At 41.3% G+C, this 19,858-nt stretch overlaps 1 protein-coding gene across 1 annotated transcript in view; it reads right to left on the bottom strand.

Annotated features, from left to right (window-relative positions):
* The window catches only part of mapk13 (mitogen-activated protein kinase 13), a 30,346-nt gene extending 29,535 nt beyond the window's left edge, over nt 1–811 (bottom strand). Inside the window, exon 1 of the mRNA XM_017716456.2 lies at nt 515–811. Within this exon, the coding sequence (XP_017571945.1) occupies nt 515–627 (113 nt within the window). The 5' untranslated portion in view covers nt 628–811. The remainder of the gene's footprint in view (nt 1–514) is intronic.
* Nucleotides 812–19,858: the final 19,047 nt, after the last annotated feature.

Raw genomic sequence — 19,858 nt, 5'->3', positions numbered from 1 at the left:
CGGAAACTTCTGCTGCTCTGCAGTCAGATAGCAAATGAGTCAAGTCATGCAACAAGGCGATACTTGGGAAACAATCATGGTGCATGGAAATTCAAGCTGTTGTGCAGTCAAGAAGGGCAGTTGAGCAGGCATAACTGCTTGTAAGCCTGTTGGGGAGAAGCTGTTAAAGGGAATAATGACAATAATGCATGGCTAACTCAGGCCGTCCTGCAATAAGACAGCAAGTCTGCATTTCTGCCACAGAAAATCTGGGACAGACAGTGACTATGATAATAATAATAATAATGATAATAATGATAATAATAATAATAATAATGGACAGAAATTCAGGCTCCTGCACTGACTAAATCTACATTTGTCATGCATCTCCAGTGAGATGCCTGGAGAGCTGCTGTGGTAAAGCTATTGAGCATCGAGCAGCAGCTAAAAGGCTGTCGACGCTTTAGAGACACTGTTGTGGAGAAGCTGGAGAGGATTCTAGCTAAGCGGCTGGTTTTAAGGTGAACTCACTCACCACACGGTGCCATAGGCTCCGGTTCCAATCTGCTTCAGACGCACGTACTTGTCCGGCACCTCCCACACGGTGCTGTTGATCTCCTCGCGCGAGAATCCGGGCTGCGGCTCCATGGAGAAAAGCGGAGCTCGAGCAGAAACCCCGTCTACCGTACCGCACTGCCGCTCGTGCGCCGAGCCAGCATGATCTCCGCGTCGGGTCGACGGCGCGCGCGACGTGAAATCCGGGCTGTAAGCGTCTCTCAGTAAGTCGCCCTGTGGCTCGTGACGTCATCCGCCCACTCCACGCCCACTTTCCTCCCAGTTTGAACCGGCGCCACTTTCAGATGTGAGTCACAGCAGCTCCGGATTGCGTAAGAGCGAAAACGAAACATGAGCCCGGGCGCCGTTTTACCCGCTGGGGACAATGGTAAAGGAACAGTAGACAGAAAATACCCGCCCCCAGCCCCCTCCTCCGTTCTCTAGTCTTATTAGTGCTCCTGAAATAAGAGCTCCTAAAAATGACCTTCCTTAGCCCTGCTGAAAAAAGACTGGAATCATTAAGCCTGGCTTTGCCCCAGTGAGTAAGCCAAGGGCAACAGCGGCAAGGAAAACCCCCTCCAAGAAACTTTGAGAGCTGCCAAGACTCAAAAAAGGAAACCATCTTCCCTCAGCTAATTTGCTGCAGACCACCTTTGAATCCTGTTATAAAACCATCAAGTCCGTCTAAAATCAAGGGCCTATATCACAGGCCACATTTGCATATATATATATATATATATATATATATATATAATACGCGCACACACACACACACACACACACACACACACACACATCTTCTAAGCCGCTTCTCCCTGTGGGTATATATAGCCGTGTGTTTAGAAAGCTCTGCATGTTAATTTTGGAAGTGTTAGCTCTGCAGTTTTATTCTCTGGGTTAGTCTATAAGGACTCTTATTGTGAAAGTGGGGCTAACTTGAGATAGGAAATACTACCAGAGCTGGTTTGTGAGAAACCTGCTTTTTCACTAAAAAAAGCCAAGAAAACTCACCTGTATGTTTCTCATTTTTCTACGGCTGCGTTTATATAGTTATGTACTTGGTCCAGACCAAAGCATAATATAATAAGCTGCTGGATTTAGTCTCTGGTTTACTTAGCATTCGCACTGATATATTACACCTCAAAGCAGCAGATACGTCAGGTGACATTACCTTGGCTGATATCCGCCGAAGTGAGCCAGTGAGCTGTATTTCTTGCTTTATGCACAGTCATATGCTAAAGTTCTGTGAAATGACATGCTTTACTGATTTCTAAGTGTACAGAAGTTAACACACCCTCTACAGAGAGCACATGTTTGCTCAATTAATGCTTATGTGCTGAATTTAACACGTTAATAAAATGTGGCCTGCAATGGTGCATTTTATATTCTGTGTTCTATATGCTTTATAATATGTAAACCTCAGCAAATAAGCAGAAATAAGACACTAAAATTAGCAGCAAAATGGCATATTTAAGTGTTCTCTGTAAATAATGTGTTATTATACTTATTTTCACCCAGAAAATCAACAGCGCATGTCATTTTATCAGGGGTGTTCGTACAGCTGCATGTATTGTGATATTCTAAAGCAATAAGCCACAAGTGTCCAAAAACAAAAGTCACTGTAAAAACACCCTCGAGTCGCTTGTGGTCAGTATAGATGTCTTTGGTTCATATTGTGTTCATGCTTCTGAGGAACTGCAGTAGAGTTTGTTTGGAAGTGACCAAGACTGGCCTCCTCTGAATATGTGATGCACCGGGATTCACATGGTAGTGTTCTCACGTGTTCTAATGAACCGAAATTAATCACAGCAGAGTTCACTTTAACTAAACCTGTGACGTGTGAACACACTCTTGGAGTTCATTGCATTCCTGTGTTAAAGGTGTTTTGGAGTTTTTCTGTTTGTTCTCTTGCTCTGCGCCTCATGAAAACCTCTGTGATTGTGTCTAACTTTTTTCTTTTTCACAAAAAAGGAAAAGAAAAAAGAAATGAAAACCTTGCTCGCTTCTTCTGTTTTGAACCAGTCATACTTTCAGATGTGAGTGAACAGAGCTCTGCTGGGTGCTTATAGGTCACTATAAAAATGTGGAAATGAACGCCATCTTGTGCCCTGTGTGTTCCTCTATGTGGGAAAGTCCTACCCAGTGTTTGGAGGGGAACAAATTGTTCCTGCACCACTGTGACTGTGGCTAAGTACAGCACTGTCATGATGTGGCATTATAACTGTGAACACTTCTGATAATAGTGCAACATGTTGAAAATGTAGTAATTAGTGAAGGTTTTAGGTAAGACAGTTTTGCGTACTCAGTAAGCCCTTATCAGCAGACTTCCAAAGGAAATAATTGGGTTGGAATGAATGCACAAGGCTAAATAGTTCATGTTATCAAACTCCCATATATATATATATATATATATATATATATATATATAAACACACACAAATATATACACTATATTGCCAAAAGTATTCGCTTGCCCGCCTTCACACACATGTGAATTTGAGTGACATCCCAATCTTAATCCATAGGGTTTAATATGATGTCGGCCCACCCTTTGCAGCTATAACAGCTTCAACTCTTTTCAAGGCTTTCCACAAGAGTTAGGAGTGTGTTTATGGGAATTTTTGACCATTCTTCCAGAAGCGCATTTGTGAGATCAGACACTGATGTTGGACGAGAAGGCCTGGCTTGCAGTCTCCGCTCTAATCCATCCCAAAGGTGTTCTATCGGGTTGAGGTCAGGACTCTGTGCAGGCCGATCAAGTTCTTCCAAAACAAACTCGCTCATCCATGTCTTTATGGACCTGTTTTGTGCACTGGTGTGCAGTCATTTTGGAACAGGAAGGGGCCGTCCCCAAACTGTTCCCTCAAAAGTTGGGAGCATGAAATTGTCCAAAATCTCTTGGTCTGCTGAAGCATTAAGAGTTCCTTTCACGGGAACTAAGGGGCCGAGCCCAAATCCTGAAAAACAACCCCACACCATAATCCCCCCTCCACCAAACTTTACACTTGGCACAATGCAGTCAGACAAGTACCGTTCTCCTGGCAACCACCAAACCCAGACTCGTCCATCAGATTGCCAGATGGAGAAGCGTGATTCTTCACTCCAGAAAGTATGTCTCCACTGCTCTAGAGTCCAGTGTTCCATTGACTTACATTAAAAATAAAGTATATATTTTTTATTGCTTTGCGTATCTGGTAGAGTGGCGCTCCAGCAGAGCAGCTATAATGGATAAAACACCCCTGAAATGTTCCCGGCGATTTATAAAATAACACAGATTCTGTTCTGTATCAGGTCTCACAGTAAGCTGCCTGTTCCGTGCCCCATTAAAAGTGTATCAGAGATATTTTTTCACAACGTCTGACTTCAACAGCACAGATTTCACAAGTAGTGTTGTAAAACATTGCACTATTCCTTTTTTCACAACAATGCCAGTAACAGTATTGGCAAGATTTCCTCATTATCTGCGGTAAACAGAAAAACATGCAAGTTTACAAACAACACATTCCATCCCAAGAAACAACTCAGGTGCAGTGATCGGTGGAGTGTATAAAAATACAGTGTGTCTGTGTGTGGTGTTTTGTGTGTGTGTGTATATATGTGTGAGTGTGTGTGTAAATGTGTGTGAATGAGTGTGTATCTGTGAGTTAAGACACACTGCCATGCAAAAGTTCCAAGACAAGTAATTCCAAAAGTTTGGAATTACCAAGTGGTTTGGTTTTGCTAATATTTTAATTGATATATTTATATACACAATAATAACTTTGACAAAGTGAATTCAGATCCTATAAACTAGTCATATGCAAAAGTTTGAGCACACCTGGTCAAATGATATGTTTTGTTGATGATCTAAGTAAAAATAAGTTACACGTTCTACAGAGAAAAAACACTTCTGCACGTTTTAATGCACAGTTACTGTCTATTTGCTGAATTAAATATATTTGAATAAAAAAATAAACATAAAATGTGGCCTGTTCCACATTTTCTATTTGAAGTTTTTTTCAATATGTTAAATCCAGCCAATAAATGAAAATTATGCACTACAATTTGCAGAAATATGCCATCCACTGATTTTCACATTTTTTGCATAGATTGATAATTAAGTCATACATGGCATCCAGAGTGGAAGCTCTGCTCTACAGAATCTTGCCATGTCAGAATTGCTCAGTCAGTAGTAGAGCCTCTAAAAGCTTCCTCGCAGAAAGTTGATACAAGTCCTGGTTATGAATAAGCTGTACTCTTACCAAACAGATTCTGTGAAGTACCAAAAAAAGCTTCTATGACTTCTTTTCAACAGTTTTTGGTTCTGTATAGAATCATTTTTAAACGGTTCATATGAGAACCCTATACACCCTATACCCTATACAGAATTATGATTGCTGTTAATACATTCTTATGGTTCTTTGGGGTTCACAGTTCTACAGAGAACCACTGCTTATAATAAAGAAACCTTGAAGAACCATTTCTAAGGGTGTGCCTGTTAAGAATGTGACATTGTTTTATGCTAATTTTTAAGTTTTTGACCTAATTTGGCCAACATTTTCCTGAAGTTCCATTCATGGTGGAGAGATACATGCAGGGTGTTATGAGGCAAAATAGTCACCAAAGATTTCAGATTTACTGGTATTTTACCATCATTAACATTAACACTCAGAAGACAAACTCGCCGGCTGTTTATAGGATAGTATTGGATAGTAAATGACTATATTTTTGTTACAGATAATATGATCCCTGGTTCCTACCACCAACACTGTAAAGAAATCTGAGTCAGTAAGTTTCACTACAATGAATGAAATGTAGGATATGAGCCCTTCACAAAAATCACAAGACGTTTGTGTTTTTCCGTAACATATTAAATTTTTAATACTGCACCTGGATTAAGTCCAGTATATTGGAATGGATAAAGGCAACAAGTAAGTGAGGAGAAAAAGTATAAAACAGTCTTTTCTCTCTGGCTGCTTGCATGATAGATAAAAGCTGTTATGTTCACAATCATCACCTTACAATACAACAGAATGGGCTTCATTCACTATGATCTTTTATCTTAACCCTTTTGTGGTGTTGAAGTGTTTGTTACTCAGTGGTCTTGTGGACCCACCACATGACTGTTTTTTTTTTTTTAATAATCTTTTTATTGGGTTTATAACAAGACAAATCACACACAACAACAGTGAAAAGACAAAAGGACAAAACAAGACTGTTGTTAAAAAAGGAAAAAGAAAGAAGAAGAAAAAAATGGATAAAATCTAAATAAATAAATGCACAAAAAAACAAACAAAAAAAAGAAACAAAAAAAAAAATCAAATACCAGTGTCAGTCATTCAAAGCAACTTGAAAAGGATATTAAACTTATAAGAAACAGTGATACATAAATATGTATCAAAATTTTGTAGTAATTACTTTAAACCCTGAGATGTTATTTTAAGGGAGGTCCAATGAAGACAACTTGTCTAAGTAATTAAAAAAAGGGTTCCAAGTGTTATAAAGTCTTTGGATGGAACCCGACTTAACGCTTCTAATCTTCTCCATTTTCACCACATTACACAATTCTGAGATCCACACAGAGGGAGAAGGGGGGACAGGAGATTTCCACTTCAAAAGTATAGGTTTCCTAGCAAGGAGAGTGGCCTTAGAAACAAAATCTACCTCCACAGATCTCAAAGTGGGTGGTTCAGGGAACACACTAAACAAAGCGACGAAGACATTTGGTTCAAGAGTTCGTCCCAGTATATCAGATAAAGACTGAAAAATCTCAGACCAGAATGAGTGCAGTGAAGGACAGGACCAAAAAGAATGCAAATGGTTTGCTACTGCTTGGCGACATTTATCACAGGTCGGATCAGTATTGTTATATATATTAGAGAGTCTGAGTTTAAAATGGAAGCGGTGAACAATCTTACATTGAATTAGAGATTCTGTGCACCTTCTGCAATATGCAATCCCAAAGTTCTTTTGAAACAGGTTCCTCCAGCTCTGATTCCCAAAGGGCCTTGATATTCTCTAGGAATGACATTCATAATAAATTGATCTGTCAATATAAATGAGATATTAGGCCTTTAGAAAAGGGGGATAATTGGAAAAACCTATCCAAAGGGGATGCAACCAGTAACTTGGGAAACTGAGGAACTGTGTTCTTTTCAAAACTATGAATCTGAAGATATCTAAAAAAATGTAGGTTTGGTAAAGTGTATTTATTGACCAGTTGTTGAAAAGATGCAAATGTATCCTCTATGTATAAATCTTTAAACCGTTTAATCCCCAGATTGGACCAAACCCCAAACACGTTGTCCATTAGTGATGGAGAAAAAGCAGGACACCCAGCGATGGGACACAAAGTGGAAAATAACTGTAGGCCAAAATACTTCCGAAATTGAGTCCAAATTCTCAAAGATGATTTAACAATAGTGTTCTTTAAGTAACTTGATTTGGGACCTTTAATTGATGAGCATATCAGGGCAGCTAGAGATGCTGACTGTTTTTTAAAATAATAATCATAATAATTTATGTTAAAATACCAGATGTTTAAAATACCACAAGTAGCCACTGTAGGGTTCTCCTTTAGCAGCTGTAGCCAGTCAGCAGCCTGTCCATGTTGTCCCCCCTTACACACACACACACACACACACACACACACACACACACACACACACACACACACACACACACACACACACACACAGACATACACACACTAACAGCAGGCCATGTAGGAGGAGAACAGAGATCAGACACTTTTATTCTCCAGGTCTCCAGTTCCACCTGCTAGTTAGGACTCCCCCAATCACACAATACTACCAATGCTAGGAGGGTGAAGACTAACACAAGCTTCCTCCAAGGCCTGTGAAGCCACCGCTTCTTTTCGAACTGCCGCTCACCCAACGGCATTAGACAGCTGAACGCACTCAGAGGAAAGTGCCAACAGCCAGATCTGTTACATCAGCTAACAGACACCTACATGTCTACCAAATGATTCTGAAACATTAGCAGTTAGTTATAAACTCGAGTGAACACGTGTAGAGAAACTACCTTAAGTGAAAAGATGGGAACTGTGTCAAAGTCTTACTGCAACAGAAACATTTTAAAAGAAGTGAAAAGTCCCCCGGCCTGAGATTTGAAATTGAATGAGCACTTTAAATGTCTAAATGAAAATGTAAACAAGGAAAAGTCATCCAAAATATAGTATCAAATCATTTAAGTATGTCCACACCTCTGTTTATAAAGCAGAAATAAACTGAAACACAGTTTCATTTTATTGATTAATGTTTTCACAGGATTAAAATGAGATTCAGAGTGTGCAGGTACAGCCAGGTAAAGTCTGAACAGCCCTGATCTAGTTTTCCTGATTTTCAAAGAAAAATGAGTGATGTTTTTATTATGTTAAATTCCACACATAAACAGTAGTTGTGCATTAAAATGCACAGAAGTGTGTTCCCTATGAAGGCTGTATTCACTTATTTCACTTAGAAAAGCAACAAAACACGGTGCCCAAACTTTACATACACCTTTATGCTAAAAAGAACAAAATAGACGTTCTGACTCAACTTCATCTGTCTTGCTTTGTAGCTTGGTGGTAAAGCAGGACATTTATGATCACCACACACAAGACACAGTATGGAAGGAAATGAAAAGTGTGTCATAACAAATTGACAGTGACTCCAAGAACAGCTCTCTACTCTTAATTATTTATTTGACCCATTAATCGCAGAGTCTCTCTGTAGACCATCTGAGGCCTTAGGCTTACTTGCCCTTGCCTTATATACACTAACCACTAGATGGTGCTGCTGTGCTGTGCAAAATCAACCTGGTCTGGCTCTGCAGAGAACATCTTGAAAAAAGAATGCTAGGATGAGTAGTTTAGCTCGACATAATTTAGAGATAAAGTACTGTAAACTATGAGCTTGACTTGAGTATAAGGAACATAAGACTGATGAGAAGTCTCCAATATGTCAATGGCACTCTCCTACAATACATCAAACATTCTGTATATCTCAGTACATAAACAGTACTTTGCAAAATCAAAGACCATTCATTTGTTACATTTCTAGATAAAATTGCCATTGAGGATAAGTTATAAATTTTTCCGATATTTCTAAGGAGATTACATCCACTAAGTCGCTTCTCCCTCAGGGTCATGGGGGTTGCTGGAGCCTATCCCAGCTGTCATCGGGTGGAAGGCAGGATACACCCTGGACATGTCGCCTGTTCATTGCAGGGCCAATAGACAAACATACACATTAACTCACACACTCACACCTAAGGGCAATTTAGCAAGTCCAATTGGCCTGACTACATGTCTTTGGACTGTAAAACTGGAAGTACCCAGAGGAAACCCACGCAGACACGGGGAGAACATGCAAACTTCAAACAGAAAGGACACTGGTCCCCCGGCCAGGGAATCAACCCCAGGCCCACCGTGCCGTCTAAGGAGATTACATGGAGATAAACATGATTTTCATCATGTTTGGAGTTCAAAAATGATTAAAATATGCAGTTTATGTATTTAAAATAAATAAACACCAATTAAAGCTTTCATCTTTAGGAGAGAGAAAAAAATCAAGTTGCTTCAGATCTGAAAAATCCACAGGCATTTCTGTCCATCCTTTCACTTTCAGAGGACAGCTCAGCGCTATGGGTCTGAAAGGATGTGTAGCTGTTAAGAAGCTCTTACTGAGAAAAGGAGACATTTGCAAACCAAGCAAAGAAGCTGCTTGTTCTCAGAACAATGGACAGAGACTGACCACCCCAGAGTCCAGACCTCAACAACAGTGAACATGTTTGGGATTGCCTGGATTATAAGAAGCAGAAAATCCAACTAATTTCTAAGACTGAACTTCCCTGCTGATTTCTATCCAAAACTTAACATAAGTCTCCTGAAGAGAATGGGAGCTGTGATAAAGACAAAGTGTGGACACAGTGACTACTGAAAAATGATACACTATATAGCCCATCCATCCATCCATCCATTTTCTAAGCCGCTTCTCCGTCAGGGTCGCGGGGGGGTGCTGGAGCCTATCCCAGCAGTCTTCGGGCGGAAGGCAGGATACACCCTGGATGGGTCGCCAGTCCATCGCAGGGCAGACAGACAGACACAGACACACTATATAGCCAAATCATTGAATTCAGGTGTTCCAATCACTTCCATGGCCACATAAAACCAAGTGTATAAAACCAAACCCCTAGGCCTGCAGACTGCTTCTACAGACATCAGTGAAAGAATGGGTCACTCTCAGGAGCTCAGTGAATTCCAGCGTGGTACCGTGATCGGACGCCACCTGTGCAACAAGTCTAGTCGTGAAATTTCCTCACTACTAAATTTTCCACAGTCAACTGTCAGTGGTATTATAACAACGTGGAAGTGATTGGGAATGACAGCAACTCAGCTACTAAGTGGTCGGCCACGTAAAATGACAGAGCAGGGTCAGCAGGTGCTGAGGCGCATAGTGCGCAGAGGTCGCCAACTTCCTACAGAGTCAAACCCTACAGACCTCCAAACTTCATGCGGCCTTCAGATTAGCTCAAGAACAGCATAGAGAGCTTCATGGAATGTGTTTCCATGGTCGAGCAGCTGAGCCCAAGCCTTACATCACCAAGCGCAATGCAAAGCGTTGAATGCAGTGGTTTAAGCGCCGCCACTGGACTCTAGAGCAGTGGAGACGTGTTCTCTGGAGTAACGAATCACGTTTCTCCGTCTACCAATCTGATGGACGAGTCTGGGTTTGGCGGTTGCCAGGAGAACGGTACTTGTCTAACTGCATTGTGCCAAGTGTAAAGTTTGGTGGAGGGGGGATTATGGTGTGGGGTTGTTTTTCAGGAGTTGGGCATGACCCCTAAGTTCCAGTGAAAGGAACTCTTAATGCTTCAGCAGACCAAGAGATTTTGGATTATTTCATGCTCCCAACTTTGTGGTCCATAAAGACATGGATGAGCGAGTTTGGTGTGGAAGAACTTGACTGGCCTGCACAGAGTCTTGACCTCAACCCGATAGAACACCTTTGGTATGAATTAGAGCGGAGACTGTGAGCCAGGCCTTCTCGTCCAACATCAGTGTCTGACCTCACAAATGCGCTTGTGGAAGAATGGTAAAAAATTCCCATAAACACATTCCTAAAAGAAGAGTTGAGGCTGTTATACCTGCAAAGGGTGGGCCGACATCATAATAAACCCTATGGATTAAGAATGGGATGCCACTCAATTTTTATATACGTGTGAAGGCAGACGAGTGAATACTTTTGGAAATATAGTGTATTTATGACCAATAAGGGCTATAAATACATACATAAATTATTCCCTTGGTCAAAGATAGTGTTTGTGCTGGTAAAACGAAGCGGAGGAGAAATCAGCACTTCTGCTGCCTTCCTGTGTTTGCAGTGTAAATATAATTGGTTCGTTAGAGGTTGTGTGTGTGTGTGTGTGTGTGTGTGTTGTGTTGTGTTGTGTTGTGTTGTGGTGGGCTCTTCCTTCCTGAAATAACGCTTCAGGGTCTTCGCTCGTACTTTTCTCAACCTACAGTTAAATGTCAACAGCATGCAGGTAATGTATTCCTAACAGTGCACGTTGCTTCATTTAAAATTCAGTGAGCTTGTTAAACAGGACTAAGTGTTAAAGAAATGAACAACAAGACATGTCTGAATCTATATGCACTCATGGTGGTCTTGAATGCATTCTCTTCATACCCAATAAGGGAGAATACATCATCTCACTAATTTTGACCTACTTTGAGCATCAGAGTTTGTTAGCTAGGATAGCCATCTTCTGCATATCTTCTGAATGAATGGGAATTCAGGAAGTCTGGATAATCTGGGACACCAGTCACATGACTATAAACCAACAGCTGAACTTTAGACTGAATCTCAAATGACTTCTTACCTACTTATGTGAGTTATGAGTTTGGCCTCTTCACCCAAATCTGGTACAGCTTTTTTGCTGACTAGTTTTGCTGACATGTTAGCTAGGCCCAGCAGTGAAAATACATTTCTCTGACAAACTAACATGTTGGTACATTGTCCACTAAGGAGAAAATACCACCCATAGAAGATGACGAGTCTTCACCAGCATCCAGTGTTGTATTGGTTGGCTCTGTTAGCTCCTTAGCTCATCTGAAGAGGCAGCCTCAGTTGCTCATCCAAACCTGCTGATGTCCCTTGGCTACTCTTAAAAACTAAAACGCTAATGTTCTTCAAATGAACTACAGTAATGTTGGCCAAAGTCCCTTTGCTGCTATTGTTTTTCTGTTTATCCATCCATGAACCCTTAGGGATACATCAAACATCAAAATTTGTTGTTATGCACATCCCTAGTCTGAATCCAAAAGGCTATTTTTTAGATTTATGCACTGTTTAGGTACAGTCCATTGTTCTTAGTCCAGTGTAGTGCACTGAGGAGTAGATAACCATTTGAGATTCAGCCTTCATATTAGGTTGATTTTACGGCTGTCAATACCTGTTATATTTCAGCAACAAGCCACAAGAGGCAGTGCGTTACTGTGATTTTATCACAGCCCATATAACAAGCATGTATCAGCTGGCTGGCTTGATAAGGTCAGCACCCCGGTGACTGTGTGCCACTGCTGGTCCACACTTGGACCACTAAGATCACTGCCCTGCGTACAAGGTCTAACTAGTTTTAAATCTCCTCAAACAGGCTTTAATGGCATGTGAGCGGCCCTTAATTTCAGAAAATAAATTAAGACGAATATTACAGACAATTGAGCTAAAAATAAGGACCAGGTCTAATATAAAACCATAAAGATGAAGATGTTGATGCTGGTAAAATAATTTATGAGACTAGTTTACAAAGGATAATGAAAGAAAGAAACGACCGTAAACTAAGTCAATAGGACTGTGAATGGAAAAAGAGGGACATTTTATTAAACACTCTGCTTCAGGACCAGTTACCCACCTGGAAAACACTGAGAAAAAAGTCTGTGGGCCGCCAGCTTTACTGTCAGTCGGCCAACAGTGGCTCACTATCCTCTTGCTATCTGGGGGCAAAGGGTGTTGTACAACGAGTAATTCCCTTACCCCATGACGAAAGCACAGCCTCAGGTGGCTTAAGTAATTAAGTAATTAGAATTACTGCGTTTTCCAACAATGACAGGCTAAAATATGATAAAATGCACAAATTTTCAAGAAACAATTTTTTTGTATTTAAAATATTGCAATATCTTCTCCACAAAGAAAAGTAGATGTTTATATATATATATATATATATATATATATATATATATATATATATATATATATATATAGTTATTAAGCAACTATGGGTGCTGAAAGAAGACAAAAACTTTCAGTTCCCCATCATTGCTGCACTTATTTCATGACCTTTTAAATGTTTTGTAATATAATAATTAAAGTATCAGAACATTGTAGTGTTTAATACAGAAAATTTCATTGTTTAAGTAGTTTTTCACACTGCAACTATGTAATCTATGTGATTGTGTTGCATTTGTATCAAGCTGATGGTGCCACACATTTATTTTCCCACACTAATACTGTTTAGGGCAAAAACAGACATATGAAGCTTGTAAGACATTCAAGTAATGCTTTTTTTTACTTGTTTTTCAGTAAAGATGTGTAAAAAATCAATACTTCCAAAATGTGGTTTTTGCATGCCTCACATTTTAAAAATGTCCTATCACATGAAAAAATGTGTTCACATGTGAAAAACATGGGATTACTTTTACTATTAAATATATATGTGACTTTTCTGAAAGGGTGCATATAAAATGGCCCATCAGGTTCTGTTTCATACTGTAACAGAGATCAGTAGGAGACTGTAAAATGTGCAAACTGCCAACTAATCATTGCCAATTCATCAGGAAAGTAAATGCTAAGCGATGATTTTTTTCAATCAATTTTCTGAGTTGGAGTAATCATGGCATCCCTAACTGATTTAATGTAGCTCTAGCTTATGTAAAGCAGGCCAGCATCTGCACCTTGAGATACACTGTGTGGTATTTAAGTATTTCAGTGCTTAATTCCTTCAACCGGCCTCCAGATCCGCCTCCCTCTGCTCCTGCCGAGCATTAACTGCACTAAAGTGTGTCAGGCCGCTCCCTCATAAATAAATCAGCGGCTTTGAGAACTCACATTAGTGCGCATTTTGACATTTCTTTTCTCGTGACGCACAATGAGGAGCATTGTAGGAGCATTGCCTCAGTCTTTTGGATCCAGAGGAGGATTACGGTCGGAGGGACTAATAAACAAACAAACAAATGAATGAACAAATAAACAAAAACATTCATTACTCTCACCCTTTCAAAAATCCCTCTCATAATCAGCTCAGCAGCTTCCGTCATGCTTCTGTCGAGAAATTAACAGCTGCCTGGGCCAGCAGCTGTGATCCGCTTTGTCAGTCATTGTGCATGCAGAGGTGGCCCGACATAGAATGAACTCTGGGGAAAAAAAACAGTTTGTGCTGGCCGGTGTACTGGTCTGTACTGATATACTGGTTTGGAGCAAGTTGTATGGGGGTGGGGAGGAGTGGGGGGTGGTCTGACCTGCCTTAGTTAAGACTTTGACTGCTCCAAAACAAGCAAAGATTAAAGCTTGGGTTCTTTATAATTTTGGGATGGCATGATGGTGCATTGGGTAGTGTGGTTTTCTCGCAGCCTTAAGGGACTGGGTTTGATTTCCAGGCAGGGGAACCAGGGTTCTTTCTGTGTAGAGTACATGTTTGTGTTTCCTCCCATAGTCTAAAGTCATATAGTAAGGTGAACTGGAGAAGCTATAGTGCTCCTAGGTGTAAATGTAGGTGTCTGCCCTGTGATGAGCTGGTGACCTGCCCAGGGTGTTTCCTGCCTTCTGCCCAACGACTGCTCGGATAGGCTCCAGCACCCCTTGCTACCCAGGAGGATAAACGGCTTAGATAATGTATGTTACCAATTACAAGTAGTAAGTAACTTTAATTGTATATGACACTGTATGATGCTAACTTTTTGCTTCCTTTAGCAGGCAATTCTTCAGTGTTCCAAAAACACATCATTTTTCTCATACTGCACGTCTCAATTCACCCTCTGTCTGAAACAATTCCTACGTCTTTAAGTGGGTCCAGCGTGCTCACTCTGTTTTGACGGCAACCTGCTACAAGTTCCGCCCCTACATTGCTCGGGCTATTTTTACAATCGTCTGCCATATCAGTTTGAACCAGAGTCCAATACTGAAAGTCGGGTAGAACGAGATGAAAATCTCAATCCACCCTCGCAAGCTAGACTGGAGCCGGACATTTCAGAGCGCTAAGATTTTATTTAGCACCTCTCGTGTGAAGTCGCACCATGCTTACCAGTTAGTGGGTAAGAAGGACTGTGTAATGAGATTGCGTCATCTTATAACAAAGAATTCCAGTGAGGTATTTTAGGCAGCTGAGAAAAGTGGTTTCTGTGGGAAAGAGTTTGTCCCTCTGGTGTCTACTCTGAGCTTTGTGAACTTTTCAGGCTTTGTGACCTTTCAGACAGATTACATGCACAAAAAAGCTACACAACACACAAAAGCAAAGGGAAAAATAGCACAATAGGTCACCTTTAATGCAAACTGTGACGTTTGAATGATTTTGTGATATTGACTGCCCCCTAGTGTCTGTAGAGAGAGATTCATGGGAAAAGCAAAGCTAATCCCATTGCTCATCTCCAGGAAGGCATCACTCTTTTTGTGATAGTGGGTCACAGTGTGGCTGTCCAGCTAGTGATTAGAAACAAGTTAAAGGTGTGCTTTCACGTGCTCCTGCTGCTCCACAGGGGAATTAACTGCTGCTCTCGATCAATGGAGTTGCAGAAAAATGAGAGCGAGAGAGAGAGAGTGAGAGAGCTGGTGTGATTAATGGGGGTGACCTTGTCGACAGCTTGAAGTCTACTTCCCCCTGTGTGAAAGCAACCCTTAGGCAACCCTTATGTTTGGAAGGAACCCCCAGCATGCAAATGCTCTCTTTACCCCCAAGAGGACTATAAAGTAATACTTCAAACAGTTCATTTACAGCAGGGTTGTCAAATTAAAGTCCTGAAGGGCCACAGCACTTCCCACTTTAGGATATATAACACCTGATTCAACAGCTCACAGCAAGCTGAGACCATGTATTGATTTAACTGCAACTATAAATTCAGTTCAGATTCAACTGTGAAATAGTTCTTTTAACCCTCTTATTTTTGTATGCATAAGCTGCACTCTGATAGATTATTTGAAACTCTAGTCTTGGTTTGGCAATAGTTTTATTTCTTAATTTTCTGACTAAGGCTTTGCTGCCACCTCTGGCATAAATATGAAATGAAATGGAAATGTACAGAAAGATTGGACATTATACACAAATCAATACTTATGGCTAATTTTGTCTAGATTTATCTATTTTTAAAACTGCTGATGAACCCAGCCTTAATCGCAACCTTTGTAAAGGTCAGAGTGGGCATTAGGAATATTTTACAGTATGTGCTCTACTCTTCATTCATCATCTTTAACTGCTTAATATAGCTACAGTCACAATAGCAGTTCTGAGAGCAGATAAGTCCTCTGCAGCTTCCTCAAGCTCATCCTGGTGGATCCCGAGCTGCTCCCAGGCCAACTTCAAGATATAATCCTTCCAGCAGGTTCTAGGACGACCTCAGTTTCTCATCCCTGTAGGCCATGCCTGGTACATCCCCAGAAGCCACCAGGAGGCTTCCGGGGATCATCCTGGTTAGATGCCCAAACCACCTCAACTGGCTCCTCTCAATGTGGAGGAGTAGCGCCTCTACTCCGAACTCCTGGAGTCCCTCCCCCTATCCAGTAGAGTGTAGCCTTCCACTTTGTGAAGAAAGCTAATTTCTGCCGTTTGTATTTGCAATTTCATTCTTTCAGTCATTACCCACAACTCAAGACCACAGGTGAGGGTTGGGATGTAGACCGACCGGTAAACAGGAAGCTTTGCCTTATGGCTTACGGTCTTGTACAGTGATCGCATTACTGCTGCTGCCTGTATCAGCCTCATGATTCCCATTACTCGTGAACAAGAACCAGAGATACTTAAACTCCTCCATCTGGGGCAGGTCTTTTCGCCTTACCTGAAGTGGGCATGACATTCTTTTCCAGGCTAGGACTATGGACTCAAACTTGCAGCTGCTGATCCGCATACTGCAAACCGCTCCAGCTCTTCTGTTCTAGATAGCTAAACTATTTAAAACAGCAGATAATGCATAAACCACATTTGGGTGAATTTAGCTACAATAACAAACTGTGAACTATTTGTTATGACTTATGTAACAATGTGACCCAAGAAAGCATATCAAATCTTATCATGTCCAGTATCAGATTTTGACTACATTTCTGAGAGCGCTTGAGGGAGCTGAGAATATTCCAGGGGGAGCTGCAGCCTCTTCTAGTGCCCCCTTGATGCCACCAGTCTTGGCTCAGATTCAGTTCAATCCAGTTTTTTTTTTGTGTGTAGCTCAGGCATTGTCCCATAGCAGCTTTCCAAAATGTGAGTCCAGTCCCCTAATGATGGGTGAGAAGAAGCTTCCTGAAAAAAAAGAAGCATGAGAGGAACCAAGTTTCAAAAGTAGAACCGATTCTCTAGGCTATAATAGGGCAAGTCAACAAGGAAGACTAAACAAAGACACAGGGCTCATACAGAGGAAAGATCCAGGATATAAACCAGTGAATAAAGTCTGGAATCTGGAAGATTTTGAGATTATGTGGGACACATACAAGCTATGAGAATATGGTGGTAAAGATGTTCAGTGCAAGTGTAAGGCAGGATTACAACTTCAGGAAACAAGTGGAGAGGTCATGCAGGGTTGCACTCATAAAGCTCATTACAAATCAGGACAGAGAGGGACGTGATGGCATTAAATTCTCAGGGGCATCCAAGTGAAGCCTTTATCACAGCAGGAGGTTGAATATCACATGCAACTGTGTCCAGAGTGGTCAGGTCCAGAGGGTATGTGAAACTAGAGCTATGATTGGGCCAAATTTAGATTCTGTGGCCCTCAAAATTCTGTTTGAACCTGAGCATAGTCGTCAAACCTCTGTATGAATCTGACTGTAGCCCTCAGAATTCTGTCTGAAATGACTATAACCCTTAAAAATTTGTCTAAATTTGACCGTAGCCCTCAAAATGCTGGCTGAATTGACTGTAGCTCTCAAACTTCTGTCTGAATCTGACTGCAGCCCTCAAAAGTCTGTCTGAGTCTGACTGTAGCCCTCAAAGATCTGTCTGAATCTGATTGTAGCCCTCAAAATTCTGTCTGAATCTGACTGTAGCCCTGAAAATTTTGTCTGAATCTGACTGTAGCCATAAAAATGGTCTGAATCTAACTGTAGCCATAAAAAATCTGTTTGAATCTGACTTTAACCCAACAAAACTCTGTCTGAAGCCTTCAGAATTCTTTTTAAACATGACTATAAGCAGACAAATCTGTCCTAACCCATCAATAGCCCCAGTCTGCCAAGTTCTGACCACTATTTCAAGCTCTAAGTGAAATTACACCCGAAAAATGACCTCAGTGTATTGGGATCTTGGACTGGCATCATGTCATGTCAATCTCAAATTTTTTTTATCAAGCTGAGGCCCAATGAGAATGTCTCATGGGTTTCAAGAGTGAACTACTTCATACGGTGATGAAATCCTTCTCATGCCATCTCAGTTTAAGTGCATCAGCAGGGTTATTGTTGTATTCTCGCTGTTTATGAGTAGAGTTATTGAGCACTGGCAGACTGACAGGTGTGTAAATGGCTTTTCAGTAATGTTCCCTTCCCCAACAGAATTTTTATTTCCTCTTATTGACCGATTTGCTTACTGCATGGTGTCCCACTCACAGTTGGCAGTGGACTGATTCTGGCTGTAGATGGAAAGCCCTCTGTATAGAGCAGTAAATGGGGGGTTATGAAAAGTCCCCCATCTTGTAAATGTTTCATTTGTTTTAAAGAGATTAGAATTAGGTGGCAGATGGACAATAAGGTCTCATTCCTTTTCCCACAAAAGCATGCATGCACATGCTCTCTCGGCTCACGCTCTCACACATTTTTAATTACCTTCGACAATGCCCCTGGCCTCCGCTCTGTGTGACTGCTGAAAGTACACTCGGGCAGCAACAAGCTGACTCATTACCGTCCATTACGAGCAGAGATGGACCTGATGAGAGCTACAGCTCAGGCATGAGCTCTCTCTCTCTCTCTCTCTCTCTCTCTCTCTCTCTCTCTCTCTCTCTCTCTCTTTCTCTCTCTCTCTCTCTCTAGCTGGCTCTGTCCTTTCATAACACTCCTCCTCCTCATCTCTCTCATTTTCTATTTCTCCCACTCTCCCTCCCATTTGTCTCTCTTTGTCTTCCTTCTCTCATCTTTCTGTTATTTCTCTTTTCTTTCTCATTTTATGTCTCTTTTTCTTTCTGTTTACTTTCACTTTTTTCTTTTTCTTTTCCTCTGTATCTCGTCCCTCTATCTCCCTCTATATCTCCCTCCCCTTCTCTCTCACTCTCTCTCCCTCTCTGTGTCTCTTGCTGTCTTTCATGTTCTTTCTTGCTCTCTCTCTCTCTCTCTCTGTATCTCTTTTCTTTGCTCTATGTTTCTCTCTCTCTCTCAGCCTCTTTTCCTTTCTCTCTGGCTCTCTCTTACCCTTTCTCTATATCTCTTTCCCTTTCTCCCTGTCTTTTGCTGTATCTCTATCTCTTTCCCTTTAATTCTCTCTCTGTCTTTTTTTCTCAGCAGATCTCTTTCACTCTGTATTTCTTTCCTTTTCTCTGTCTCTCTTTCACAGTCCCCCCCCCTCTCTCTGTCTCTCTCTCTCTCTCTCTCTCTCTCTCTCTCTCTCTCTCTCTCTCTCTCTCTCTCTCTCTCTCTCTCTCTCTCTCTCTCTCTCTCTCTCTGTCTCTCTCTCTCTCTCTCTCTCTCTCTATCTCTCTCTCTCTCTCTCTCTCTCTCTCTCTCTCTCTCTCTCTCTGTCATTGTTGTGCTCTCTTAATGAGACACCATTGTGTTGCAGACTCTGCTGCGCTGCCGGCCGTTTATTTATCTCCCAAATTATTTATGCATGGATTTATTTGCTCATTAATTTGGATTCACAGGGAAATTAAACACATGAGAGCTTTGGGCGCACTATTGTTCAGCAGCTGCACTCTCCCCTACATTATCTCTCTCACAGTTACCCAGGCAGAGTGCTGTGGAAGAGTCAGAAACACTGAACACGATAAGGTGTAGTCATTAAGAGGCAGAACGGACAGACATTTAGCGCTGACTTTTCCCCCAACTGTTCCACTTTGAAGTTGCCAATCTAGCACCTGGACTCCGTGTACTATCGAACTGGCACAGGCTCTGTTTTAGAGGGGAGGATAGGTTAAGCACCAGAAATGACTTACCAGATCATGTTA

This window comes from Pygocentrus nattereri, chromosome 28, assembly GCF_015220715.1.
Source record: "Pygocentrus nattereri isolate fPygNat1 chromosome 28, fPygNat1.pri, whole genome shotgun sequence".
NCBI lineage: Eukaryota > Metazoa > Chordata > Actinopteri > Characiformes > Serrasalmidae > Pygocentrus > Pygocentrus nattereri.
This window is presented reverse-complemented; position numbering and strand designations above follow the sequence as displayed.